Source organism: Psittacula echo (genome assembly GCF_963264785.1).
Source record: "Psittacula echo genome assembly, chromosome: 21".
NCBI classification, from domain to species: domain Eukaryota; kingdom Metazoa; phylum Chordata; class Aves; order Psittaciformes; family Psittacidae; genus Psittacula; species Psittacula echo.
In genome coordinates, this window is record NC_137757.1 from 4,868,958 (window position 1) to 4,888,951 (window position 19,994).

A 19,994-nucleotide genomic window follows, 5' to 3' on the forward strand; every position below is an offset into this window, starting at 1 on the left:
AAGCCTGAAACATATACCTGGGCTATACCCCTCTGACTTCACTGCTCAAGTAAGGAACAGAGAGGACAGGCCTTGGCCCCCTTAACTTTATGAATTAAACCCCCCCCCCCAAAAAAAAAACAGAAAAAGGCTTTAGCATCCTAAAAACTAATTTCAAAAAGCACTTTAAATTATTTATGAGCAACTCTATTAATTTGAAAAGAAGAGCCTAACAAAGGGCAAAACCGTTTGAAAGAACCATATATATACATCCTCATGTTAATTCAGGCCAAAACTCACACCATGCAATCATTTACCAGACCCACGACAGTGAAGCGTGGGAAGGCTCATCTGCCTGTTCACATTCTGACATAATTCACTTGAGAGACACCAGACAGGAATAGAAGACAAAGGGAGGAGTATGACCACTGAATTTTAACTTCCTCAATAGTCTGCGTTTAGAATGCTGTAAATCACAGGTTTTTTCACTTTAAAGTTTTCTTTAGAGAAAGTTTAAATCCGTTTGTTTCTCTTTTTTTCTTGAGAAGCAAATGTTCTTCATTGGGGTACAGAATGGCTCAGATGCAACAGAAGAGTAATGTCATGACTTGCCAGTTAAAATTGACATCTGGGAATGTCCAAGACAAGGGTCAAAACAACACAAAATACCTCAATAAGGTAGCTAGTAATGCCCCCAAAAGGTAATTCCATATTTTTTTTAACAGCCTCTATTACAAGGCATGAGAATTCTACGGCAAATTGTTCATCATGGCAGAACATCAAATTAAAACGTCAAGACAGAAACAAGCAGAATATAGAGAGTATGTTTATGTTCTCTGCAGCAAGAAGTCAGTTTACTGTGCCACAGCAGCGGATTTATAGTCCTCATTCCTAGGCAAATAGAATCTTAAATTAGACTAAGATGCTTGAGATCAAAACCATTTCCCTACGTGTCTGCACGCTGAATATTCCAATGTGGCTGGATCCTAACAGAACAGCCTTTAGAAGGACTCCATAGCACATAATAAAAAGGAACCAAATTAACACCATTGTAGGCTCTGCTTCCTTCTCCACATTACGTGAGCAGATTCGATTTCAATTAGATCTCTGTGAATGTTTGGACACATTTCAACGCTTTGAAAAAGGCAACAAAAATAAAGTTCCAAAATTAGATGCTGGTAAGTTACTGAACAGCACTTAAACAAAGAGCGCCCTTTGGGCTAGCTGTAATTTCTCCTAGTTTTCAGTCTGATGTCCACAGTGCTACATGTTGGAAAGCACAACGAATTTTGCACGAATTTGATCACTCACATAGGCAGTTCAACTTTGAAAACAATGTTTTTCGCAAGGATTACCAATGAAAGAATGTTTTAGGACACAATTGAATTTGAAATAGGTAAATGTTTTGAATAGATTTTTGAGTTTTATTGAAATCTTACATGAACAAGAAATTGGAAATACAATCACATCAAGGAACAAATTGCCACGGCTTTGACGTTGGTTTTTTTTTAAGCCAAACAAATTTTGTAGGGCAGATTTTCAAAAAGGTGTGAAGTTATAACAATTTAAAAACACAGTTAACCTACTTCTAGGAATGCAAAACATACAATCATGTTATTTTCAATACAAGAAAACTTAATTTGTTGTAATTTCTTAAAACTACTGAGACAAAGCACTAGCTTTTACTTTTATGTACAGCATACTCCTATGTAGTCTATCCCAAATCCAAAAAAAAAAAAATTAAACCAAAAAAAATAAACCAAAAAAAAACCTGTCCAAAACCAGAGGTTCTGCAAAATCATGATTGAACAGTGTGCCATTCCTGCTTTTAAACTGCTAAAATGAAGCTAAAATGATAATAGCATTGAAACCCCATATGGAGTTCAGGAATTCTGCAAGCCCAGTAATGTCCAAGTGCGTTTATGAAAAAAGAAAACTAAGAGACTCGAGTATATACACAATAGAGTGATTCTTCAGCCCAATACAAATGGCAGCCAATCGCTACTGAAGGATGAAACATTAAGCCAATTTTGTTTTGAAGGATGTAGAGCTATTGCCAATTCTATGTTTCCAATATTCTCAATCCCTCCTCACTTGTCTACTTCCACTGTTGCCCATAAGTATCCTGATAAAATTCTTGGTTGTCATTATTGTAACCATAGTTACCGGCATAGTCACCACCTTGCTGGAGCGGCTGTTGAGCGATGGGTTGGGAGCCCCAGTTCTGCTGGTTGTTGGTCTGACGGCGCTTGGAATCAGGTTGGTTGTACCCATCTGCCTTTCTCTTGCCTCCTACGTTGCCCCCTCGGTTGCCCCTGGCTCCACGAGCACCACGTCCTCTCTGTTGCTGTGCAGGGCCCCCTCTCCCACCCCTGGCTCCTCTCGGCGGTCCCATGGGTGCCCCCCTCTGTGAATAGCCAGCTCTACCTCTTGGTGGTGGTGCTCCCCGCCCCCTAGGTGGTGGAGGGGCACCTCTCCCACCCCTTCCTCCTCCTCCTCTTCCTCTTATAGCATAGCCATCATCATAGCCGTAATAGGGATCTTCATAGCCACCACGGTAGTCATGATAGTCATAACCATAATAATCATCATAATAATCTTCATAGCCATAGTAATCTGGGGGATAGCCATATCCACCTCTCCCTCCACGGCCTCTGCCTCTAATAGGAGGTGGCATGCGAGGTGGAGGGTAGTAATAATAGTCTTCATACCTATTAAGAAAAAGAAACGTGCAATTATTTATCTTCAAAAGTCTCCGAAAACACAGCATAAACTTCCCCTTGTTGATTAATAACACACGACACAGAGAAAAGGCATTCAGGTTCTTCTAAACTAGCTCATATTTTACAGCCAAACTTTCCTCTGCAGTGATAGAGTAGTGCAAGAATGAACACTCACGCAGTATTTCTGGAGGCCTGTCTGGCAGCCTGACGTTCTTTTCTTTTCTTATCCGGTGGCTTTGCTAACACTATTTCAATTTCTTCCCCTTCTATCTCTTTCCCATTCATTTCATTCATAGCCTGTACAAAAATTAGAAGAGAAACAGCTAAAAATTTGTTTCCATTTAAAAGGGAACAAACTTAGTGAAAGACAACAGATGGCTGGGCTGCTCCAGATTGACCTATGCCATGTGCTTCATTGCTGTGCTACTTCAACAGAGTGTTAGGTAGCATTCTTTCAAGTCCCACCACTTACAGTGAAGCAGCATTTAAGAAGTTTCTATTTATATCACAAAGGAATGGGATTAAAACATATTGACCATTAAACAAATCAGACATAACTCCATGGCTTTTTATGTTCCTATATCCCCTAGAAACACTTCAGAAACACACTGACAGAAGTTCTCACTACTCACACTGATGCAAACACTCACTGGATTTATAAGCCAGGTAGAGCACACATACACACACACACAAACACACAAGAAAGTATTTTTAGAGTTGGGCTTCCTGGCTGGTTGAATGTACTACATGAGTGCCTCTGAGGACATCAAGTGTATCTGAGGACACATACTTAAGGGAAAAGACAAAAACTTGGGTGATTTCACTAAGTGAGACAAGAATCCTCCAGAAAAGTAATGTGCAATTTGTAATGATCAACTGCACACACAAAGAGAACTTCATACACAGAGTATGATTAGGACTACACCCACTAATCGTTTACCTGGAGTTACCCGCTTTGCATTTAACATTTATGGGTATTAATATTGCATGCCTGTACAGCCACATGCCCCAAAACCATCAGACACCGTGGCAATCGTTTTCAAAGAAGGTATGAAAAGAAGCAGACATTGGAATCAGTGAGCCAATTCCATACACTGATACCACAATGCTTTCACAAAAACACAAACACCACACCCATACACAAAAATTTCTCACAAAATACATAAACCAGTTTAGTGGCCATAATTCATTCACATGGGGCAGATGTGGCAGTATTCCAGCTTGTTTCAGAGAAGGCGAGCATCTGATGCTCTGCTGTACCGCACTTGATCTCTCTCATCTGCTGTTTTCAGTTGCTCAAATATAACAGAGCACTTACAATTAAGGTCTACTGGGAAACGACTGGAGAGTGCTAAAGACCTGCTACAATAAAACATGTCAGGGAGTCTTGCTGACTTACCCTTTCTGTCAACAGTCTCTTACCCTCTTTTGGACATGGTCTAAACCTACCCAAACTGACTTCAACTTCACCAAATATGAGTGACATTCATCCTGAAGCCAAACTCAACTGTATTGTAAAACCATATTCTGATGGGTAGGAAAATTGTAAGCAATTTATATAATTATAAAGTGATTAATAAGGTTGACTAAAGAGCCTTTGAACTGCCAACGCAGCCACGTACACTACATACAATAAATATACTTGCTCAAGGCTCCCAACTGCAAAACACTTCCCTCCCCTCCTCCTTCCCTCCATAAACTATGGCTTTAAAAACAGATGGAGTAATTTCTATAGAATTCAGTCCATTTAAGTACAAGCAGCAGAGATTAATGACCTTCTCAACTGCTCTTAGATACAAAAGAAGACACCTTTGAAGCTTTATAATAACCTTAAGAAGAAACCTCCTCAGGAGCATGTACAGTTCAAAACAGGTAATGCACTAAAGGAGTTGTTAGTGCCACTTTTCTCCCCTGCACAAGGAGATTCTGAATTATCTTGCAATTTCTAGACAGTAACTTGGCACTGCAAAACTACAAACTTTAAATAGGGGTCTTTGAGAGACAACTGATACCTTCCGCCAGTGCTTCCTCAGAAAAATTGTCTAGGTTGCTCTTTTTTTATTTTCCTCTTCTCTAGACTCTCCTGCATTGGTCTATACCTCTTTTCCAGTCTACTTGTTAACTCTGCAAGTTTCACATCCTCCTAGCTACTGAAATCATAGGAACAAAATTATTAGTGTTAAAATTCTCACAATGGGAACCTTATTCAATGGGCTGTATAAATTGTCTTATCTAGACATTAACTGTTAACGGAACTGCTTAAACTCACTTGCATAAAATCAACTCCTCGTATCGATTTAGTTAGGAAAGAATACTCGACCTACCTTCACTGCTGCGCCTCTGTCCTCAAAATGAACAAAAGCATAATCCTTCAACTTCTTTACTCTTTCCAGCTTTCCAAATTCAGAAAAAGATTTCTCCAGAATTTCTTCTGTCACAGTCGTGGCCAAATTTCTTACAAATAAAACTTTCACCTGGTGAAAAAATGAGGATGAAAGTTGAAATCTTTACAAGTCAAACCTCAAAGGAAACCAACAGAAAACAGCGAGATGCTGTTCCCTTCTCCTCTCCATTAACTTATTTTGGGTAACCTTATAAAAGGTTCTCTACCTATTAAAAATATAGAAATAAATAAAAATGGCCTCAGTTACCTGTATGAGGTTTCTACAACTTCTTCCACAGTTCCCTTCCATGACCAGAAGAATATCCAACTTTCAGTTTCTGTTTCTGGGATGCTACAAATCCCAGTAAAATCTTAGTAATACACTTCACGAGCAGCAAAGAGTTATCCCAGAACAGAGGGACAAAGGGCACATCATTCCCTACGCTGAACTTCATCTTCACCTCACTCTGGAAAACAGCTTTACAAAACACCCGCCTTGTATTCATTATCCACAGAAGCATACAACAGACAGACGGATGTGCCAATCCAGGAGGACAACCCTGCACATTAAGAGTTTCAATGGCAACAGTATGTTCTGACCATCTCACAATGACAACCAACCTGCTGTGCTCAGCCCATGCCATGGCCTCTAACTGGTTTTTCTGCCTCAAAACTAGCATTGCTCAGCGGAACAGATCATTGTCACTATGGCGTAAAGAAATCCCTCCCAAAGCACAAGAGTATCCAGTTCAGTTTTTACTTACCTTTGCCATGACTTCTGGATCAGGTTCCTCTACTGGATCAGCCCATTCCACTGTCACAACGTTTCCCCAGACTTTTACTTTGCCACTCATGAGGCGACGGCGAGCTTGTGCTGCTGACTTGTGATCCTCATATTCCAGGAAGCAAAATCCTCGATTCTTCTTTTTATCATCAGGTTGATGATATAAGATTACATCCACCAAACCCTCTGAAAAACAGGTCTTTAGTATTAAGCTTCAAAGTGACAGAAAAAGTAGTATAGTCTACTCTAAAATGCCTTCACTGGTTTTTGTACTACACAGCCTTTGAATTTAGCACCTGAAAGGGGAAGGGAGTACCAGAAAAGCAGAACAAACAAGAGATGCCCATTCAATTTACCCAGAAAGAGGTCACCTAGCAGGTGATATTCTCCAGAACAAACTTACCTCACACTTAGACTCTGCAAAACATCAACCTGAACAGTTCACACACTGCAAGTTCTCTGTCTTTTGTTTAACCAGTTTTACACTTTTGAGCAGCACTCAGCATTAACACACGGCATTTCCCCTGCCTCCAAGGGAAGCTGGAAAGAATTCCTTCCACACCTCTCCAAAAAAAGGAGAGACAACTAAATGAAAATTCACCTTCTGTTTTCACCACTTCCCTGAAGTAACTATACAGAGCAAACCTAAAAAAGAAGCAGTAGGTTAAAACTTTCCTACAGGAACAAGAGCAGGCGATCAAGACCTCAATCTCTTATAAAGCAGAATCCTCCTTCCAGTGATGAGCTGACTTCTCTTCTTCCTGCTTGTGGCATATATTGGGAAATAACACTGAAGAACTGGGACAGAAATTTATCTGTCATTAACCATTTCTACGGTAACATTCCACATAAACTGATTCAGTATTCTCTCTTCCCATCATTCCTCAACAATACATTTGAGGCTCCCCAAAAACATCTCAGCCATGAAAGCAGCTTCAGTTACAAACACACAGGAAGCTGGAATAGGTAACAGAATTGGGACCTTTGATTTTTTTTCCTGACTTCATTTGTGCTGTTTCCATCCCAAATTATAAACCTACAACACCATTAATTTAACAATCAGTTAAAACAGACACTAAACTCTTCATATTCCACCATCAAGTATCTTTTGAGATATAAAACTTCTACCTGAAACAAACTTGGAATCCAACCTGGAAAGAGTTTAAGTGATGGCTGAACACACCTGTCAAATAACCAGACCTACAAAAGAGACTGAATGGTATTTTGGGATCAGTGTGAAAGAGTCATTAAGAAGGCCTCACCTGTGACTTTACTGAACTCTTCCAATATATTTTCCTTAGTCTTGTTCTTTGGAATTGACCCAACAAATAACCTGTTGTTTGCCACGGAGATGCATACTCCAAGGTGCTTCCCAGGACGGATTTCATAGTTGTCACACTGAGGAAAAAAAAAAGCCACTCATTTGCTTTATCCACAATAGTACAGATAAAAAGATTCCCAAAATCATAATATCAGCTATTTCCTTCATTATATACTACTTTTAGACATAGTATTTTGAATTATTTTTTGATCCAGGGCCCCAGTCAGATTGCTGTCTCTCATTTTAACTCCAGGGATTGCTCTGTGTTCACTGCCAAACCATGTAGATGCAGGCCAAGTCAGCTCTCCATGTAGTGAGCTGACTGCAGAACTGCCACTGGAAAGAAATAAAGGCCACCGCAAACCACAGAGCACCAAGGCAGAGACCCCGTCCAGCACAGCAGCACAACAAAGCATCTGCAATCAGCTCTTTATAGTAGGAAGGGTGATAAAACTTAAACACAGTGAAGCTTAAAGAATAAAGTAAGCTCTCAGTATAATCACCCAAGTACTCCAGCAGACTGCAGCAGACTATAGCAGACTGGTCCTAAAAGTGGGTTATTTGTATACGTTAAATGAAATCAAGAGGCAGTTTTTAAGAAAGGAAAATTTGGAGTCTCTCAATGGATACTTTAACAAAACACTTCAAAGACTTCATTATCTCAGATTACCAACATGCTGTTTACATTATCTTGTCTGTTGGAAAGTAGGTTACTCACCAGTTTGACTGCTTCCTGTGCTGCATCTTTACTACAAAAGGTAATGAAAGCGTAACCTCTATTCTGACCAGAAAGAGGATCCATCATGAGGCGCAGATCCCAAATGGGACCAGCTTTCTCAAAGAGTGGTACCAATTCATCTTCATACAAGTCCCGGGGAATCTTACCAACAAAAACCTAAAAAGGAAGAGGGCACTTATTAAACCAAGTTTTTTAGAAATCCAAACTGTTGATACTTGGGAGTTCTTGGGAAAGGAGACACATAGCCCAGAAACCATCACAGCAGAAACACTGCAGCCAGCATTCCAGCATCTCCTAATGAGTCTTCTAAACCTCCCACTGTTAATACTCGGTTTTACATAGAATCATAGAATGGTTTGGGTTGGAAAGGACCTTAAGATCATTCAGTTCCAACCCCTTGTCATGGGCAGGGACGCCTCACACTAGACCATGTTGCCCAAGGCTCTGTCCAACCTGGCCTTGAACACTGCCAGAGATGGAGCATTCACCACTCCTCTGGGCATCCTGTGCCAGGGCCTCACCATTCTCCCAGTAAAGAACGTTTTCCTTATATCTGCCCTGAACTTCCCCTGTTTCAGTTTAAACCCCTCACCCCTTGTCCTATCGCTACAGTCCTTGATGAAGAGTCCCTCTCTGGCATCAGTCAAGTATCTTCAGTCATGAATAGAACAGAATAGTTCACTTGGAAGTGACCTACTATCATCTGGTCCAACTCCCTGAACACTTCAGGGATGACTAGAAGTTGAAGCACGTTAAGGGCATCATCCAAACGCTTCTTAAATACCAACAGGCTCAGGGCATCGACTTCTCCAGGAAGCCTGCTCCAGTGTTTGAACACAAACAAAAGCCAATAAATAATTCCTTAATAATTACTAATCTCAGCCACCCCCTTCAAAACTATGTATATGTCTTTATACAATACCCAAGTCTTCTTCACTTTCTGAAAACTGCATGAAATAAACCTTGCTGCTGCCACCTAAAGTCCTTTTATGTTGTAAGCAAAGACCTACAAGTCAGGGTTCTACCTATCTATACAGCTAATACCCGCAGTGGTCACTTTTTAAGTGATGCACGATAGGATTTAGTAGGGTGGACCATGAAATCGGACAATCTAATAATCTATTTCACATCTTCAAAATTTTACATAGCCTTTCCTAGTGTATTCCACCTGCTTTCCCAACATCATCCTATTATCTGCCTTTTGCAGGATACTGATGAGTAAGGAAGACTAAGACACACATAGAAGAATGCTTTCCTCTGCAATACTTTCAACTTTTGCTTGTGATACAGTTTATTGTCATGTATTTCTTATCTATCAGTTTGCACAAAAATACAGCACAACAGTCAGATTAGGCTGTAAATACTAACCTCTGTTCCAATGCCAGGCTGAACACCAGAATATACAGTATCTGGAGGAGGGCCCCCATATTTCCTCTGTCCTGTAGTTACATCCAAAGTGTAACCAGTTCTCTCTAGCAAAGCCTGAAAAAGTAAAAGATTAGTCACATTAGTTACAGGGGGGAGGATAGTGGATAAAATACAAAGAATAAAAAAAGTGGCCTAAAATAAGCATTTCCTTATCTGCTCCTTGCAACAAGGTACATATGGACAGACAGAACCTACAAAAAAGACATGTTATTGTGGGGGTTTAAAAAACCACCACCGCAAACAGCAGCATTTTTATACTACAAGGTGACTGGAAGTAACTCTCTATTTTCCACTTTATGTGTAGTACCTCAAGAACTCCAGTACACCAGGCCATAGCTAGGTCTTTGCACAACCGAAGGCTTTCCTAATACATTAATACCTTGTTCAAATCAGTCTCCAAGTAATTTTATGAGTGCGTAAAAGCTTTAATATAAAAGGACAACTAAGACAATTCTTATACAGATAGCAGTGTTTTCATAGACCTTACATAAGTTCATACATTTTGGCAACGATGTCATCAGGAAGATCTGCATTTCAAACAAGCACACTCCCAAGTCTCTATCACGCATACATGTCTTGAAAGCCAAGTGTGAATAAACTACTCCAGGTAGCATTAATGCTTTTTAAGTACATCCAGAATTACTTCAGTCTCTGTACAGGTGATGTATCTGGTAGTACAGACTAATTAGTAGCTTCTAAATGTTACCTTAATCTTTGCTTCATCTGGTCCCTTCGTTGATTCCTGTACTTTGCTGCCTTGTTTCTCTCTTTGCCTGTAGGTCTTCATAACTCCACATAAAAATGCACTTTTGTTCTGTAGATACAATTTACAGAATAATTCAATTGTGTGTATGACAAGCCCTGGGAATCCACTGAATATCCCTCCAGACCATGAGGTCACTATATCCTACCAATGCAACAAACAAATCCTTCAGCAAAATATAACAATCGATTGAGCAAACTCATCAGATTGGAAAAACTGATCGGATTTCTGAGAGTATTTTTACCTTACTTTCTTATTTGCACACTCATTTTTATTATCTGTGAGCTTTTGCTTTGCACTCCAATACCTACACAATTAAGGCAATTTTAAACAGGCTTGTGATTTGGGCTTGAAATATAAGAATACAACAATATCAATGAATTTTTAAGTTACAACTCTCCTGCCAATAGTGCCCGAACACTCTTTATACTTATGTGCTCACACTCCTGGAGCTCTCACCTTACCTGTACATGCGACAGGTCACTTTCTTTAAACTGCTGTAATACAGAGAGGGCTCCTTCTTCATTAAATTCCCTAAGAGCATCAATTGCTCTTTCATCAAGATCGACATAAGCTACCAACCCTAAAAGTTAAAGATAAAGAAGTTACAGATTTCTATTGAATTTGATACAAACTAAGAACTATGCAGTTTGCTTTTAAAGTCAAAAAAGTTACGTTCCATAGCAATAGAATTATACATTTAATATAATTACATATTCCTACACAAGTATATGAAAGAACATGAGTACAACAATGAAAAAAGTTAAATTAAAATGTATATACCTAAGCACTAACTAATATACAAGATTATAGCCCATGTGTAAGAGTTCTCTAACATTCGGGAATGCAATCTGCTGCACAAAGGCAGTATCACACACCAGGGTTTGAAACAATGACCTCTGGCTCACTTCGAGTAATTTGGAGTTTGTTTTGTCTTTCATTTTAAGTTTCACACTTCCCTCTCTTGAGTGGAGCTGTTCTAGAGTAAGCTGACATGTGAACATTACAAGTATCCTGTTGTACCTGAGAAAGGAGCTACCTGACTGACAAGCAGACCCTTAAGAAGCTGAACTCCAGAAAATTTAAGGAAGTAGAATGGTTTGTTCCCTCTTTCCTCTGACTTCAAAAAGCAAAAATCAGTGGACTTGCCAGATGTGTAAAATTGTGGTGCTCTATGCAGTTCCAAGAGCCAGAATTCAAAAAGGTATTATTTCGAGCCCTGCTATGTACCCGAAAAAACTAACGTTAATTTTACAGGTACAGAATCCCCCAAGAAACATTGGACCAGTTCTGAAACACTCTTTCTTTTTAAGGATCTTTACAGGTAATTTCTTTCCTTTTGTAATGCACTTGCATAAGCTGTGGAGCGAGAAGTACAGACTTTAAGATTTGCACTTTTTAAACTACACAGCAAAATTTAGGAGAGATACCAAGAACTCCACACGCTTTGCAACAGCTTGACCTCCAAAATACACAGATTGTTTCACTGCTACGTGAGTTCAAAAATGCACAGTAGTGCCAAGCCCAAGGACTACATTTCAGAAGTGATCCTGCATATTGGAAGGCACCTGTATCTCTCATGTAAGACCTCAGCAGATTAAAAATCCCTTAAATTCAAGCCCCAATTTAGCTTGGGTGTCAGAAGTAGTTCGTTTCACTGACAAACCCCCGCACAATGCGAACATCTGCAATGGCACTGAGGAAGTGTGAATAAATGCTTTCAGGTTACTCATGCAGTGGATTTACACTAGGTAGTCAGGTTCTGGGCTGAAAAGCTTTTAAAATCCCTTGAGAACTCCTCACAACACAACCTAACTGCAACACGTGTTAGAGCCCCACAAGTTCCTCTGCCCAGGCACTTACACCTTGTCTCAAACCATCAAGTGCACATCATCGTGATCCACAGTTAGAAATTGTGTGTCTAAAGCCTACAAAAGCTGGTAAAGGCTTGATGAAAGCTCACAGTGAATGACTTCCAAAGGACATCACCCATGTGAGCCAGAGTATCGTACTGAAGATGGGGAAGGTATTGGTTTTGAACTGCCTTCACTTGGATCAGTGGAATTTTGACTCACTTCAACAAAAACTGTCATCTTGCCACCAAGGCATTCAAGATAAGCGCATAGAGCAGTACTACTGCTTCTTATGGATCTGTTCACAGAACACACTCTAAAGAGGAAAAGGAAGCCTTTGGTTATAGGACAAAATAATAATAAGGCGGGGGGGTACAAAAACAAAATAGGAAAACCTTTGTGTATAAAGAAACCTCTCTAGAAGTTGCAGAGATCACTTGCTACCAGCAAGGTATTACTCGGTTTGCTAGATAGCTTAGTCCTCAACTTTGTTCGTGTCAAACTGAACATTTCAGTGCAATAACCATCATGGATTAAACTGTCCACTCAAAACTAGAGAGAACAAAAAATCCACAGGCAGACTCAATTCAAATGTAGTCCCAGGCAAGACAAGCTAATTGCTTTCCTCGCTACGTTACCTATCCAGCCTTTGAGTGTTTAAGAACCACTGTGAGGAGTTGACAGTAGAAAAGTAAAAGCAAAATGATGATTCGGATTGAAGGAAAAAACCAAAAAATGTACAGTTTAGTATTCTCAAACATACATCTTTATTTCACAACGTCTAAAACTAGTGCTCTGTGCCCTAAAGCAACTAAGATATCACATACAACACTAAGTATGTGTCAAGTAATTAGTCAATGTCAAACCCAATTTGCCTTTAGGGAAGTCAAAGTAGCAAAACATTCAGAGCTACACAGATCAAAAACAATGAATTTTTAAACCTTAATCTATAAAAAATTTGAAAATGGTATGCCCTCACTTTCATAACCAGTCAGAAACAAGAAATGCATATTATACCTGTCTGAAATATTTCATCAAGTCTCTCTGCCACCTTCTGTGGGAGGCCTGCCTCTATCAGTGTCTTGTAGTGCTCTGTGTGAGTTACACTGGAAGTATCCATTGGTTCTTCCTCTTCTTTTAACTGTACCGCATTACCATTCACCTGATTAGCCATTTTATTATGCTGCTGGAAAAAATTCAGGAGCTATATTACAATAAGCCAGAAATAACTAGTTTGTAGGACAATGCATGATTTATCTAAACTAATTTGTATACATGCTGCAAATGACCTGTATCAAAAGTTTTATTTAATACTTTCTGGATGCAGCTGATCTAAGTTTCAAAAGAAAGTAAAACCCTTAATACTATGGAAAATGTACATGGAAGAATTGACATGATTTCTTTAAAAATGTACTTCATGTACATAACAAGGTCTAAACTTCACTGTCGGTAAGTTACTGGTTACCAGCGCAGCTAGAATGTACGGGGACACGAGAACAACATCCTTCAACCAAGAGCCAGAAGAACTAGTGCTATTTTCATTTCCCATTCCTCTACTTCGAAAACAATCGTTCAAAACGCAATGAACACACAACCCTGCAGGGTAGCTTCATGGATAAAAATGTCAATACTTGTTTGCTAGTTTTTGCTTTCTTGGCTTGTTGCCATGTCTTCCTTCAAACCCAGCATGCTGCAGAAGACTAACCCAGCACTTCCCCACAACACTGGTAGGACTCAGGAAGGAGAGAAAAAGAGTAATTGCACTCTACCGCACATCGTAATTCAAAACTGCAACTGAAGTGTTCCCATGTTTTCAGTTTTACTGAAATAGGAGCTCTACAAATCACAGCTACTTTGTTTATAATACATAACTTATTGGTTTAAAAGGAAGCCATGACTGCAGCATCTTCAGTTCTTGTATCAATAAAGACTTGCTTTCAGAATCAACAAACTGATTCCAAATATGTGCACTGAAAAATGCACAACTATCTTCTCAGACAATTCCAGTGGGCTATGCCCAATTCATTACAACCAGTTTCAATTTCTCAATTCGCCAGCCAACTGATATTTAGTACTTTCAAAACAAAAAGGCTGACAAGAGACAATTCAACTACCCAGCAGAGAACATCAGGATGATCAGCTGTTAAGCTTAGAAACAAAATGAGCCTCAGGCTTCAAAAGATAGGGAAGAAGTCAATAATCAGAAGTGCAATGATAACCAGATAGACAAATGCAGCATGGTTGGAGCAACGCAATTAAGTACTGGAATACAGGTATGAGGACGACTCAAGAACAGTTGGGATTTTTAAACGCTGAAGCCTCAAGCTATTTACTATGCTGCAAAACGAGTCTCCAAACACAACCACACCTCTAGCAGCCACCCGTATACCCGTCCCTTCTAGACTACAGCTCATGAGCTGCTGGAAGATATCCTATGAAGATTTGCAAGCTTGAGCAAGGAAAAAAAAAAAATCATTTTTCTTCAGACAGAAAAATAATGATTTTAATAAATGTGCCTTGACTTGAAGGGCAATTTTAAAGAGATGTAATGCAGCCTCACACTGTTTCTCTGTCAGGTACCACTTCTTTATGCAATTGGTAAGGGAAAGTTTTCCTTAGCTACACAGCACATATACATATACACACACATTCTATCATTTGATGAAGAGAAACTGCTTTCTAGGCAATTCAGTTTACTTAGGAGTAACCATGACTATAGCCTGATGACTGAAGAAAAAAAAATGCCATCTGCAGAGCACTACTACAGTAATGTTTATCTATCACCACAACTGAACTCATCATAACTGAACTCTCAAACGCTAACTGAAGTTTCTTTAGGTTACAAAGATAATGGAAACCAAACCCCTGTCTGCTTGCTAGCCAGCCTCTGCAAGATCGAAACAGCGCAGGGCAGAGGATGTTTAGTTAAACTGACAATGCTCTAGGGACAGTATCATTCCCATTGCCTCATCTCAAAAATGCACAGGACAATATACGCAAAAAAAGATATACAGAGGGGGTTCTTTGTGTTCTCCTTTTTATTGCCTTGTAAAATCAGTTATTTACACATACATTGTCTTCTCTGCACACAAAAGAAAACCCACCAAGAACTGTGAGGCTAGGCCAATACATAAATACAGGAAAGTGATTTGAAACAATTCCAAGTATCTTCTAAACGTCAACGGCTTACGGGGATGCTCTCAGACATTTCTTTCTGTGACCCCAGAGTAGCTTTCAAAGTGTCACATACCTAGAAGTTCAGCACTGCTTTCAGCATTGCCTATAGCTGAACAGAAGGGTGACAGCTCTTCTGTGTCCAGGCAGAAAGCCTTCATCTGCAGTTCAGTAACCCAAACATCTGACAGGCAAGATTTCCTGCCCAATGGCATGAGATCTCTACGTTCACCACAAACACACACCAGTGTGTGGAGCAGTATCTAACCCCTAAGTAGCAGATTATTACACAGCACCACAGCTGATCAAATGCCTTTTTAAGCAGGTTTGTAGACAATGTAAATTAAGTCTCAGCATCTTAATTCACTAGCTTAAGAATTAGTACCCTCAAAGTCAAATGCAGTGCATGTTCACCAGCCAGAAGTGCAGTTTGGGTGCTCAAATTTTAGCTACTTCCTGTCACACAAACTCCTAAAGAAATCTACTCTGGACAATTCTGAAGTGACATGGATGTCAAAATACTCAGGCCTCAATAGCATCCAGAAGAAATATATTTCTTTTCACAGCTATAGTACCAGATTGCAAGCTTGGCCTGAAATCTGAGATTAGACTGCCTTTTCTTCCTGAATGATCACCAACAAGCAAAATGACATCTCTTACAATACTGAATCTGCACTCTGAGCTCAGCAGAGACAGTCACAGCTCTAGAAGACTGCTTAGCTCGCCCTCTAGATAACATCAACTACATGCAGCTGTCGAGAAGATTCAACTGAGTTTTATCAGAATGGAAAACACACAATGATTTTATTAACATTTCTGGTTCTCCTCTAAAAAAATACTACATGCATGTTAAAGAAAATAGTGTTATCTGTCTGCATGTGCAGCATGTCCACGCGAGTCAGCCCACAACAGGCCACATGCACTCAAGAGGTTTTCATTTAAGTGAATTAAAACTCAAGTATCCAGGGAAGAGGGAGACTGGTTGAATTGAAGATTTTAAGTGTGGATTATAAACAAAGGATTATGTATATCAGTATGTGTGGGATACGTGTTTGTTTTTTAAACATGCAGAAATGGATGAATTTAAAGGAGTGTACACAAAAATGTGCTTACCAAGTGAGCAGCAGCAATAAAGACACACTGAGGGCAACTTTACACAAGCACAGAGAATTTCCTCCGATATCTGAGAAGCTCCTGAGCTTCACCACCTCAGGACTGTGTGCATGGGGAAGGGGGGAACTGTCTTGTTTTGAACTTTATGCTGTTGCCAGCAACGTGAATACTTCATGATATAAAACATGGTTTTAGCCAGCCACTATATCTTTCACCTTGAACTCCTGCATCTCTAAGGAGTAACTTGCGAAGTGACTAGTCCCTTTTTGAAGCTTTACTCATATGACAAGTGGGAGGTGTTAAAACTACAGGTGCTTCTAAATTACCCAGAAACAACCTTCTTTTTCGTGTTTAATAACTCAAATGGCTCAAATACTATTTTTCCTAGAAAACAAAATATTATCACACACCTGAGTCTGACAGCAAATGGCATCTTGAAAACGGAAACTTGACCTCAGCCTCTATCCAACACTAGCTAAACAGCAGTGTCACTATTCCCTGTATTTTATACCATGCCTCTAACAGAGGTTGCCACCCACAGATTATCTAAGTATAACTCCAATTAATTATAAATTCACAGTCTGGTTAACTCAAAATGTGCTTAGTAACAGCTTATGTGAGCAGGAATGGCAATTGCTGGCAAAGGGGCAATACCTGAAACTACCATAACCAACTTCCCAGTGATTATACATCAATGTTGTTTCCACCCTTCTGTTAGTTAACTTTTGATTTCATGGAGGAATTCAACTTGGCTTGCTCAGCTGCACAGGAAGCATAGCTAAAACCTATGTAAAAACTCTGCACCAAAGCCATTCAACTTGCTTATGTTACTATGCCTTCCATACACCATGTTTCAAACGTTCAAGTTATACTACATTAAAAACAGCACTGAGGGAAAGTTGTGGAGTATTTTTGGGGGGAGAGTTTTGTTTTGAATGAACCACAAAAAAACAAATGTAGCCCCTATAATTACACCTTACACTTCAAGAAGATTCTTGTCAAAACAGGAAGATAAGAAACATGAGTGAGAGGAAGAGAAGAACTCGATTAAAAGACTGAATGGGAAATTTATTAAAGCCTCACTTTTTCACACACATTACTGGCACATCCTTTACTTTTTACATTAAGGCATCATAGCAATAGCTTATTCAATCACAGAAAGTACATTTTAATAGCTTAATTATGATATACGAAGTGTTTATTAGCAAAATTACACGATGATTTGTACCAAAGTTGTAACACCCTGAAGAGCCTCACACATCAGCCAGGTTTCCATCCCTGCATTTCAAGTGTCAGCATCCTCATCTCTTCAGCCAAGAGGTCTCAGCCTTCCCCATTCCATAACTGTATGGAATGAAAAAACTCTGAGAACCTCCATCATGATGCTAAGCAAGAGACTAGCACAGCCCATAGAGAAACTATGCTTCAGTATCTACACAAGGGTCACTGGCAGATGACTTTACCACAGCAGGTTAGCACAGTGCACACAGCACCAGCAAAATACAACACCGATGGCATCAGCAGCTGCTAACCTGAACCATAACATCTGTACATGCTCGTTTCTAACTGGCCTTGGCCATTCAGACACACGGTGTTTGGGTTGTACGGTACAGCCTTGATGGCACTCCAGCTCAAAACAACACTTCCAACAAAAACAAGCTTTGGTCTAACTTATCCTCAAGGAATTCTTCAGGTCTTTGCCTAAGCAAGAAAGGAGCATTGCTTTTTGTGACAAAATCAGTCAGTTGAGTGTTAGCAGGAGACTCAAATGTTATTCCCAGACTGTTCCCATCTAGACAGTAAACCTGAGAAGGAAGAATATTAAACAGCTTCTAGGATACGAAATTATCAAGCAGACTCTGCTAGTTTGCAAACACCACAGTCTGCATAGATTGAAAAAACACAGTACACTGCACGATGCAGAACTGGGGTTGGATTACCTTTACTTTTACAAGCCAGGTCAAAATTCAGTGTTAAACAAAGTGCAATCTTGAAGAAAGAAAAATAGAAAGAAAGAAGAGCTTCATGAACATTAACATCCTTTGCAGGACAAGCTGCCGGCGGGATCCCTCAGTATGATACATGGGAAAGGGAATCAAGCAAGTCCAGCATAGCTTAAGTACAGAATTAACCCCATTCACACACTGACAGGTAACACGGCCGCTACAACCCAGTAACTACAGCTTTATTTCCAAGATAACAGTAATAATGACGTACTTTAGCAAAACTTCTGAAGATTCGATAAAGGCATTTAGTAACATATCATTTAAGAAAAGACAACGTCCTCGCAACGGAATCCTGGAGCATCTCCCCTCCGGAGCCCTTGACAACGATTACACTCTCCCGACCGAAGCGCTGAACGCGAACCCGAGGCAGCGAGCCGGGCACTGCAGCTCTGCCTCCCTGCAGCCGGCTCCCTCCGCGCACTGCCTCACCGCGGCATCACCGACGCGCTTCCCGCTGAAAGCTTCCTTCAGCCCCCGAGCGCGCAGCTGCCCGAGCGGTCACCGCACCCCCGACTCCCGGCGCAGCGGCACCGCGACGGCAGCGCGTCCCGACTGCCCGCCGCACACAAACCTAACCCACACGGCGGGGCGCAGCGGGGCCATCCTCGGCCCGCGGCCGCGCCGCCCTCCCCCCGCCAGGCCGCAGGGCCCGCCCCCGGGCCGCTCCCCGGCGCCAACTCCCGCCGCGGCCGGCCCGCCCGCCCCACCGCGGCCTGCGGAGCAGACACGCCGCGGCCGGCCCCCAGGAACGCGCCCGCCCCGCTCTCCTCCTCGGCGCTAGCGCTCCGGGCCCGCCTCCGCCAGCGCCGGGCCTACCCGGGGCCCACGGCTGCCTGCCCAGCCGCGGGGGCCTACGCGGGAGCCCTCGTCCCCGGCCGCAGAGCTCCGCACTCGGCGCGGGGCGGCCCCCCGGCGGCCCCGGCGCCCCCCGGGGACTCACCGGAGCGGGGCCTGCGCGGCGCAGCTCGGGCCCAAGCAGCGACGGCAAATGGCGCGCGCTCCTCCTTCTCCTCATGGACGGCAGCGCGACCCCGGCAACACGCGGGGTTTCCCGGAACTGTTTCCAGGGACCACTGCTTCACCCACTCAGCAGCTCACGCCCTGGACGAGCACCCGGCGGAACCAATGGGACGGGGGAGGCGGGGCGCGCGGATCCTCCCGGCAACCAATGAGCGGGAGGCGCCGTAACCAATCGCGCAGCTCCTTCAACCCGGCGCGCCGGTAGGGCCGGGGCTGGGGGGATTTAAAGGGGCAGCGCAGCCCACGGGGCCCTGAACAAAGGGAGCGAGAAGAGCACGCAGCGGCCGCCTCGGCCCCGCCTCTGCCGTGCGGAGCGAGCGTGGGCACCGCCCCTGCGGCCGGGCGGAGCCGGGGACGGAGCCTGAGGCAGCGTACCCGGGCTCGGCTCCGGCTTCCGCCGTCCCCGGCAGCCGCCCGCAGTGTGCCCGGCCTCTCCCGGGGAGCTGCTGTGGGGCGGCCGACGCCGGTCTCGGTTGGCCTGCAGGGCCGGAGGGAAGGGCAAGAGCTGCGGTTCAGGCTCCTCAGTCCATCGCTGCCGTTGTGTGAGTGCTCGGTGCAGGTACCCCTGTGCCCGGGTGGGTCGCACAGGCTCTCGCTGCCACAGCTACGCACGTCCGGAGGAAACCGGGTTGCTGGCACCGGCGGAGCTGCGCCGCCTTCATCTCCTGGTCTTGGCGCTGCACAACGTGACAGCCAACGAATGGGTTG

The 19,994-nt window shown here is 42.2% G+C and overlaps 1 protein-coding gene across 3 annotated transcripts; it reads right to left on the reverse strand.

Moving 5' to 3' along the window:
- Positions 1-1,380: 1,380 nt before the first annotated feature.
- Positions 1,381-19,399, reverse strand: HNRNPR (heterogeneous nuclear ribonucleoprotein R). Of its 3 annotated transcripts, none has more exons than XM_080632493.1 (11): positions 19,207-19,399; positions 12,991-13,156; positions 10,585-10,703; positions 10,064-10,171; positions 9,298-9,411; positions 7,909-8,085; positions 7,132-7,267; positions 5,850-6,055; positions 5,027-5,176; positions 2,878-2,999; positions 1,381-2,690 (listed from the first exon to the last, which is right to left on the reverse strand). In XM_080632493.1, the coding sequence occupies exons 1-11, from the start codon at positions 19,279-19,281 to the stop codon at positions 2,078-2,080; spliced, it is 1,986 nt and encodes a 661-aa protein (XP_080488619.1). In that variant the 5' UTR covers positions 19,282-19,399; the 3' UTR covers positions 1,381-2,077. The 3 variants fall into 3 exon arrangements, with proteins under 3 accessions (XP_080488619.1, XP_080488618.1, XP_080488620.1); XM_080632492.1 differs by having other exon boundaries at positions 12,991-13,159; XM_080632494.1 differs by lacking the exons at positions 10,585-10,703; positions 12,991-13,156 and having other exon boundaries at positions 19,207-19,397.
- Between the last annotated feature and the right edge of the window lie 595 nt (positions 19,400-19,994).